The sequence below is a fragment of the Drosophila santomea genome, chromosome 2R (assembly GCF_016746245.2).
Source record: "Drosophila santomea strain STO CAGO 1482 chromosome 2R, Prin_Dsan_1.1, whole genome shotgun sequence".
NCBI classification, from domain to species: Eukaryota; Metazoa; Arthropoda; class Insecta; order Diptera; family Drosophilidae; genus Drosophila; species Drosophila santomea.
Window position 1 is genome coordinate 11,901,645 of NC_053017.2, and position 10,007 is coordinate 11,911,651.

General features: G+C 44.5%; 1 protein-coding gene across 1 annotated transcript; it reads right to left on the reverse strand.

Moving 5' to 3' along the window:
• Positions 1 to 2,406: 2,406 nt before the first annotated feature.
• On the reverse strand, positions 2,407 to 3,544 carry LOC120445279 (carbonic anhydrase 1). Its single transcript, XM_039625579.2, has one exon. The coding sequence runs from the start codon at positions 3,463 to 3,465 to the stop codon at positions 2,443 to 2,445; it is 1,023 nt and encodes a 340-aa protein (XP_039481513.1). The 5' UTR covers positions 3,466 to 3,544; the 3' UTR covers positions 2,407 to 2,442.
• Positions 3,545 to 10,007: the final 6,463 nt, after the last annotated feature.

Genomic DNA, 10,007 nt, shown 5'->3' on the forward strand with positions numbered 1-10,007 from the left:
ACACCTCCTCTTATCCAGCCATCCACTACCCACAAGGATCTGCGGAGCATCCTCCATACATATTCATGCGGCTAAATGAAAACGGCAACACTTAAATGCAATTTGCCTCAATTTTACCAGCAGCCAACTCTCCGTCGCTCTCATTTTCCCGCCCAACGAACGAAGCGTCTTGGCTTAGAGCGTCTTAACGTCTTTTCATGGCACTTACATCGTCATTCTATTCGTCTAATTTCATTTTCCTGCACAAACTGCTGGCAAAAGTGGGTGGACTGATGTTTTCCTCGACTCCTTTTGGCCAAACTGGCTTCGCCTTATTCAGCCACTAGAGGAGCTTGATTCTGGCAGTGTGCCTGCTTTATTCTAATTACTTTCAATTAAACATGTTGATTGATATGTTTGTTCTGCTGCGACTGATTCCATGGAGTTTACGACATCGATGGGATTGGAATATGGGTTTTGGTTTTGTTTGTGCTCTGGTTGTGTATTTAATGGATTTCGACATGAAGCTACATTTAAAACCATTTAAAGCGACGGAGAAAAAGGGTTTTGCTTGTGTGTAAAAAGATAAACTCTGTTTAAGACTTTAAAGTAAGACCTTAATAAAAATAATTTGGGTATTTCTGGAAAAATTAAACTTCAGAACGCCTTACTAAACGATAAATTTAGATATTTTAAATTGATATGGTTGTTATGGCTTTAAACTTGATTTAAGTGTTTAAAAGGACTTTGTAAGCCTTCAACTTCCCACCTTAACTAGTTTCCTTTTAATATTTTCTAAATTGACGCTTTTATACTTTGACGGGTAAATGGATTTTCCATCTAATTAATGGCATATTATTTGCATTTTAGTGTTTCATTTCCATCTAATTTAACATAAACAAACCAATAGCCATCCACCAGAATGAGAAAATTTCATTAATTTTCTAACAAACATTTTCATATTAATTGAACATTTTGTGCGCAATCAATTTGCATATCAAGCATTAATAAATGGAATTATCCGTTTTTAATTGCATTTCGCAGACAAAAGTTTTAGTTTTTGGCCGAAAAATAAATTGTTTTGTCGCACGTGGTGTAGGACATGTCCTGGCTGCGAAGTCCGAAAATGAAAAGTGCGACGGAAAAATTAAGCTTTATTTGTGGAAATTGCAATCCAATTAAGTTTTCAAAACATGCAAATTGCGAATGGGCGCACAGCACAAATATTGACGCAGCACGGAGCAACAAAAGCGTACCGAAACTTGTTTGTATAATTTCATTAGCGTTGATTTGCAGCAAATGCAATTGCAGTAAAATGCACTTGGCCTGTCATTGATTAAACAAGTCGACGTTGCAGGCCTCAAATCGAATTGGATCCAATGCTCTATGTGCTTGATGTGCTTCATGTGCTCGATGCCGCCCCATCTCTGGATTAAAAACTAATTACGGGCCAATGGACGAACATGGTCGAAAGACCATCTATGTATGGATGGTTAGGCGCCAACTGATAATTATGCGCCTGGAAACTGGAACTCTCTGATTGCCAAGCAGCAGCTGTAATGCAGGGAGGGGAGGTGGATGAGGATGAGGAGGACAGGAGATGAGGGTGCTTCGCCGCAGGAGGGCCCAAAACCCAATCCCATGCCCGTGCCCATCCCATTCCGATCCCATTCCCATTCCCATTGCCAATCTCAATCTCAATACCAATCCCAATCGCAGGGCAACATGTCCGCAACAGTTTCCGCTGCACTAACGAAATTACAGACGCAGACTCACACGCACACAATCGCATCGCCATGTCCTGCGGCGATTGTGCGCACAGGATGCGGAACAGGCTCAGGACCTCGGGACCTCGGGACCCTGCAATGGCTAATGCTAATGCTAATGCTAATGTTAATGCTCTTTGAGCGACTAATTAGTGAATTACTATATAAGCACACTATTTGCCCAGGCAAACGGCAACCCGAAAGCAAATTGTGCGGAAGACTGACCACCAGGACCCCGAATCAGAAATACAGCGGAAACCAGGACCAATTAGAGCCAGCTTGGAAGTACATGGACTCCTGATTGACAGAACACAAGGATTATGTGATGGATTGGATTGTGGTAAGCGGTTTTGACAAGCATTTACTATCTGAACACAATCAATAATGGTTGTGAAAAGATATTTCTTGTTGTTCAGTGGAGTTTGGTGCCATTAAGGAATCTTTATAAGCAATCAAGTTATGGAACTTTCTCTCCAATCGTTGGATGTACTAAAACTAATGGCCCAAACTTTATACCTTGTTATTATTGGGTAATTATGAAGCTTGTCTACAGCTTTACTGGTAACTCGCTTGCTTATCCGATTAGCCAACACTTGATATTCCTTCAAAGATTTTCCTTCAAGACATGCCTCACCGAATAGCATACTCAATGTAACTATTGTTACGTTTTTCACATATACACTTTATTCAATCTGATTTAAAACCCCCTTCTGAAGCGATTAAAGTATACCCTTCGATCCTCGATCGGCTGCACTGGACGCGCATTGCGTGCGATCCTTGAGCCACGTCTGTCCCTCAGCAGGCGGAACTCATTCAGCTGACGCTCGCTGATGGCCAAGGACTCGGGGTGTATTAGCCACTCCGCGCCCCGATGGCAGGGCGGCTCGGTTAGGGATCCATTGTAGCTGTAGAACTTGTCGTAGAAGGGGGACATGAGGTAGCTAAGTGGAAAGGGGGGCACTTCCACCACCTGACCGGCCTGCTGGACAGCCGCGAGATGCTGGATGAGGACATCGAGGAACGGATTGTGCTCGGACAGATCGAACATGTAGGCAATCATCAGGACGCCCTGGCTGGAGGAGCAGCTATCGCCACCATCGCCATCTGTGTGGAGGCACTGCATCTCCAGCGCGCTGTGCCGATGGTCCAGTGTGTGCTCCGAGCCCGAAGAGTTGGCCCAGCTCCAGCGGAAGGAGATCTCCCGGAAGTCGAAGCGTCCAAGTAGATCCCCGCCGTCGATGGAGGGCGTTCGTCCCGGAAACGCTGCTCGCAGGATCAGTGTGTGCCCGTTGTTCTCCAGGCGAATGCCCAACGGAATGGTATTGTAATGCGACCATATCAGCGGCGTATCAAAGTAGTTTATTTCCAAACTGTTCCGGTCGATGTTAATGGGGCTCTGATTGTTGCACGGTGTGTTCCAGGTATGAGGCCCCCGGTCCCAGGCGTAGTTATAGGATTCCGGAGAACACCGCACAGTGCAGTTCAAGTAACTGGAGGAGCATGTGGACCGATCTCCGCCAGCATCTGAGCATCCATCATCCGTTCCCTCGTCACATCGATTGGCCAAGCTGAAGCCCGTGTAGACATTGAACAGTACCAGCAGGGCCACACCAATGGCCAGGATCAGCTTGAGAAGATTGCTGTCTTGGAGACGGCAGGATAGGTCGTCCAGCCAGCACCATAGGTACTTTAGCAGACCACAGGTGAGGCATCCCGTCATCACCGCTGTTACAAAGTAGAATCCACTTAGGAAAACTTGCTGGGAAATGATAACTCCATTGAATGACAGCCAAGCACTGGCCTTCCTGGTTGAGCGCTGAAATTGAGAAAATTTCTAATTAAACCCGCTGAAAAGTTAATTATTTTGGAAAACAAATTGGGCGCACAGCAAATTTGTGCGAAAACATTTGCAATTTGTTTGCATTTGTATTTTGCATAAATTAATTACGCACAAAACTCTCTTCGGCGGCGGAAATTGCTTGCACAAATATCCTGTGCCGCTCCTGCGTGGACCCTCCTGGCTCCTCCCGCCCCCCCCGCCATCCCCTCAACTCTTCTATGTTGCATTTTGGGAAATTAATTAGTTTTGTATGTACAAAATAGGCGAAATGAGCACTAGGAGCCGAACGGAAATTATTTCCAGCACTCCAACACATTTTGCACCGCGGCAGGAATTACACCGGAAAAACGGATGATTTCGATTGTTATAATCACTTTAACAATCGAAAACATTCGTTTTTCCGGATGCTATATAAACTCATAATCAGAACCCATATCAGATATCGAAAAACATCCATGATATGCCAATAAAAGGAATAAAATATTAAATGGTAACCTAGTTTGTTTATTGTTCCAATAATCACATAATCCAATGAAAACTGATAAATATCAGAAATCTACATGTCGATGTCCTTTCTCTACGTGTAGACCCTAGCCAGACTTTTGACTTATGGCCTGTGAAATTCGAGACTTCTCGGCCATCTCTGATTAGCATAAAGTTATCAAAGGACGGCCACGCCCCCCGTTTCGGTGTTATGCGGGGTGGTGGTGGTGGGTTCCCACTGCGATTCAATTATGGCATTTTTCTGATCAATTCGCTTGGCTTTGATTTGATTTCATTTTCCTGCACTTGTGCAGGGCGTTGACGTCTGCCAAATGTTACAAATTGTCCGCATCCCCGTACCTCGCAGGACATCGCAGGACCTCCTCTCCTCTCAGCTGCCAGTGTGTTCGGGTGTCCGGGTGGCGCGTTCATAGTAGCCGTAGTGTCCGTGGCTATGAACGTGTCCTGGGGCCAGCGAGTTGCACGCAAATTGACGGGTAAGCATGTGGCATAAACGGAAACACTAACATCGTTAGCCGAGTCCTGCCAGAGGGTGCCAAAATAACAAAATACGAAAATAACGGAATAACAATCATAACCATTTTTGAGTAACCAGGCCTCCAGGCAGTTGTTTTCATTTGTGACCGAATGACTCGATTTTTATGGTCGCTTAGGGTTAATTGAGGCTGTAGATTCGGTTCAGGGGTTGCTTGTCACATTACACAATATTTGTTTTGGTTACTGCGTTTTTATATGCAGCACAAGGACTCTATTTAAGTGGTCCGAAGTTGTTTGATCGACTTCCATAAATCACTGCGACATTCAGATTATGGTTGTTTCAGCTTGGAGCGTGTTTACACACAAATAATGATACTTAATATAATGATTGATCCTTAATCCTTAGATGTGTGATCAATCCTTAGATGTGGGCTTTAAATTCCAGACTCATTATAATATAATAATGAAATAATATAGACCTGCCCCATGAATTCTTTCCAATAGATACGCAAATGCCAATCGACCGCATCTGCAACAATCTGTGGCAAGCTGTGGCAAACATGCAAAGGAAATTTCCGTTTCCGGTCGGAGAAACTTTGTTAAAGCGACGCGAAATGGGAGGCGAGGAAAAACGCATCGCACAATCACGTTGGCTTTGGCCGCAGGATAATGCAAACGAAATTGGTCTCACTTTGAATTCGATTGATTTGTCTGCTGCACGGCTTGATAATATCCTCTTAAATCACTTAACCACATTTGCCGATTACGGCGGCGACAGAGGAAGAATGTCCTTACTGCTTGGCTGTCGAGCGCAGCGGGGTCCTCCGGTGTAAATTCGGTGTAAATTTTCACACATTATTCGGATGCCCGGACACGGACGAGACAATTACTTTGGCTCCGATAACATTGTCTATACTGGGATTTTCTCCACTTCGGCGGCCATCTCTTTTGCACCCATTACACATCCAACAGTACACATCACACAGCACACAGCTGATAATGTTAATATGCGCCGCAGGACATCAAACACAGGCGCAGGCGAGGGATCAGGACGAGGTATTTAGGGCACTCAACTTTGTTTGGCCAATCCGCTTAGGCTTTTGTATCTTTCAGGCCGCTGTGGAATACATTTGAAGGGTCGGGATTATCGCCTGTCCTGTGTGATTGTTAAATGAACAACGCCTGGGAGAGTGTCTTCACTGCCGAAACCGCAAGGACATTCTTCAAGATCGATCGTTTTGCGGCCATGTTGCTACTGTATGTTTTACTCTCCAGCTCTCTCTTTCGCTCTCTGCTTCTTTGCTACTCAGCTGCCTGCGAATGTGATCCTGATCCTTATCGCAGCATGCGTCCTTTCACTACTGCTGTGTTGTTTTCACAGCCTCCCAGCCGCAGTTGCCCTCATTAGCAGCTTAGGGGCGTTGACGTGTTTTGCTTTGCTGTTGTTGACAATGTTTGCTACTTGCCCGTCTGTATAATGCCCTTGGTTCAGCCTGAAAGACACTCTTCTTGCCAAAGCGTGCACTTCCCATCCGCTTTTGTTGGCTTCCCGAAAGAAACAAGAGGTTCCTGCGAGACCGATCCATTAAATAATAGTATCATTGGCATGCACAGGAACAGAAGAACGCCTATAGGATGCACAGGGATGGAACGCTCTCCGTCGGGGGTTGAAAGTGGAAAACAAATCGGTAGATTGCCATCGGATGTCGGCCAATTTTGATCACTATCGATCGGTCTATTCAATTAAACTGCACTGCCTTCAGACCTTTAATTATGTATTTAAAAGTTGCTTTTTCGAGTTGAGCTAGAGAACAACAAGGTAGGGAGTAATGGGATCTACTGATTTGTTATTATTTAAATAAAAGAAATTATTAAGAACATTTTAATATAAACTTTTCTTATTTCTAGCAACGCTTTAAAAAATTATTCTGCATTTAAAATGGAAAAGGACTCTAATTAAGCACTGGCGCCATCTACCGTCGGGAAACCGTGGTTCCTGGAAACACATACAGGTGTCGTGCTCACGACAGATGGCGCTGCAGTGCGTTCAAAAATGTGTCATGTAGAATTATTGTACAGAAAGCTTTTATTCAGTACAACAACCAAAGCTTAATATTTAAAACTTAAATAAAATAAAATTGTATTTAACATTAAATTATACAACATTAGGAATTCAAAAGCGAGGGCACTAATAATTTCAAATTTTGTTGTACATTTTCAGCTCAATTTATTCTGTACCTTTGAACATTTTTTTTACATCAAATTAATGCAAGACATTTGCTTTTTCAGCAATAAAAGGCAGACAGACAGACAGAAGACAGATAATTCTGACAGATAATAACGAGTTTAAGTTTGTGCTTAAAATGATCCACTTTTTTAGAAGCTCCATAAACCTGCACATGTCATATGAAGGAGCATACTCCGCACCTGCAAACGAAGAAGAATCGAGACCTCTAATATACTATTTGAGTTATAAGTTTGTAGTTATGTTTTCAGTTTCAAGTGAATTTAGCTTCAGCCATTATGCCAATTTTCGGTGCAACTTGATTCGGTATTGAAACTGGCTTAGAGTGGCAAAAGCCGAACAAAGGAAAGAAACGAAACCCGACAAATGTTAAGCAAGAATAATGCGTTACACGAAACTGCACTAAGCTAAACATTTTGGGTTTTACGCTCCTCAGAGTTTTTCTTATTTATCTATCTTTTATGCGCCTTCTTGCAGCGCGAATCAAATGAAAGGCAGCGACAAAAGGATGTTTCCATTTTTTTTTGGAGGAGGAACAAACTTTGAACAGCACTCGCTCTTAGCCAGTGAAGTGAAGGAGGCCCAGAATCCCTTTTTGGCCTAGACAAATTACACCAGAGCTCTCCAGCGGAGGAGTCATCAGTCAGAGTCGAGGAACAGTAAAAATCTCTTTGGCCACCGGGACACACAACACATGGGAGCCTAGGAGAAAGCGGCGGGGGCGGGGCGAAGAGAGGCGACAAAAAATGGACTCCATCATGTACATGAATGCCCATGCTAATTAGGACTGTCCTGGGGGACGGCCAACTGGACCTGGGCCAATTAAATGCTTAAGCTGACTTTCGGGTTCGAGCTTGTCATAAATTTTGACTGATTATGCGTATTCGTCTTTGTCGTAACCCCCTTCCTCTGGCTTTCTCCAGCGCCGCCCCAAGTGCCCCATCTCTCGTCCTTTTAAACTCATCCTTCGGGCACAAGTACCCGTGACAACTGAAGAATTTTCTGCGGCATTCGAGCCCCAACTCCCAAGTGTCCAACGCAATTCATCATTCAATTAAATTGACCGCAAAGAGCCGCATTTCACATCGCTCAGTTCGTCGACATCGCCTTGGGTTAAGTTTTTAAAGTCGAATAAGTTGCCCAAAGTCGAATCCTTTAATGCCTAGCCTTGCTTTTGCTGCCATCGATTATCCTTTCAATAAAATGCCGCGGAACGGCAAAAAATAAAAAAATAAACTTTTACCCCCGTCGAAATGTAACGCTTTCGCCAGCACCGCCGCCCCCTGACCGCCAAAAATCGGGGATATCTTTTGAGGTTGATTTATGCGCTGGCTTAAAAGCGAATTGTTGTGAGCTGCTAACTGGAAATCTGTTTGACTGCACGTACTTGTTCTGGTCCTCCACACATCGCCCCACCCCACCCCGAAAGACCCATCTTCGCTGTTCCGGGCTTAAACGATTGCCAAACAAAGTCAAAAGAGCGTCGTGCATGCCGAAGGATTCGGAATCCTTTGCATTTGAGCTGCGCTTCTTTTTTTCGCCAAACTTCGTTGGTATGCCAGTCCCGGCAACTCAAGGATTTCGCAGCTGTCCTGGTCACAGTGACTATCTGCCAGCCGGATTTGGCCAAAGTGATTTACGACATGCTCATGCCAGGCATTCAAAATGCGCTCTAATTGAGACTCCTTAGATGATTAATCCTTGGCTAATATGGCGAAATTCAACAAGTCTACGCCGCACATTTGCCCATAAATATATTTTTTCTACTTGCTGGCCGATGTCGTTTTGAATTCCAAAAAGCGGCTTTGATTAATTAACACACTCAAAGTTTTTGTATTTGCTTTCTGTGAGAATAGGAAAAGAAAAAAAAACGAAAAGTGATGCAGAAGCTCTAATAAGTGAGCCCAACAGTGAATTGAGATGTTATCACGATTTATTCGGCTTGTTTACTTTATAATACACTAACCGAAAAATTCCTGTTTGCTGTTTACGACTTGGGCATTTACTTCGTACTTTGTTATAAGTAGTTCACAAGTCAAGATTAAAAAGCTTCTATACAATTATCAATATGAATTCTTTTTGCTGTATCACACAACTCTATTACTTAAGAACACTTTGCACCGCATAAGTGTGAAGATTGCATTATGCTCAGTGAAAAACGAACTGCAAATGCTGCGTCTTGTGCTTTTTAATTGGTACCTACACTTTTTAATTAACGCCCCCGATTTAGCCGTATAATATGTATTGGTTGGAAGAAGGAGGCCAGCATAATAAGCAGACATTGGGGGGCGTTGGGAGGACTTTGAACTGGGTGCAGGGTGTGGGGTGCAGGGTGTAGTGGGGTGGAATCCTTTGAATTGCGGTTGCCATGACAAACTCCTATTTCGACCGGCATTCCATTGTCTGGCTAATTCAACGTTTGTGCAGCATGCAAAATATTATAAAATTCCGCCGAATGTCGGAGGCAAAAGACGAGCAAATTGGGGAAACAAAAAATAATGGAAACAGAAACAGAAACTAATAAACGACAACAGGTGAGGCTGAAGGCTGAAGGCTGACACGTGGCATCAACAGCGCTTGATAAGAATTCAAGGCGCATTTTTGGGGGAGTGGACTTTCGGCAATAACTGTGGCCCAAGCGCCGGTTGCCAACGCGACCAGCTGTGGAGTATAGTTGAAGTCCTTTTTCGAGGGGAATCGAATCGAGCCTGTTGTTGCGGCATCGATGACTCGTCCGTCTATCGATAGGCGGCAGGACCTGTTATCGCAGAGGGCGCCAAAAAGTGCTATCGTTCTGGGCCACACAGAACCCCCCCAGAGTTCCCTCATTCGCTGGCCTGCATTGTGGGCGTGGCCTGGCCTACGCACAGCGAGTGTAGCTGGCCTGCTCTAGCAACCACCAGTCAGAGCGAGAGCGAGCGAGTCAGCACGCTGGGCTGGAAAGCAAGATGGCTGTGGGCTCAGGTAGCTGTCTCTTTTTCACGCCCGCCCCGGGGCGCTTGTATGCGCCGTGTTCTCTGTTCTCTTTGTGATTTTTGCAAATCAATGCGGGAGATAAGCAGCCCACTGGCAGAGATAACGCTCGACTTAACCGTCAATTGTGCGAGGGGGTGGCGATTGAATGCGGCGCCAGTGCGCAGTCGTTGTTGTCGAAGTTATCAGGGGCCTGTGTAGTCAATTCGCTTTGATTTTTTCG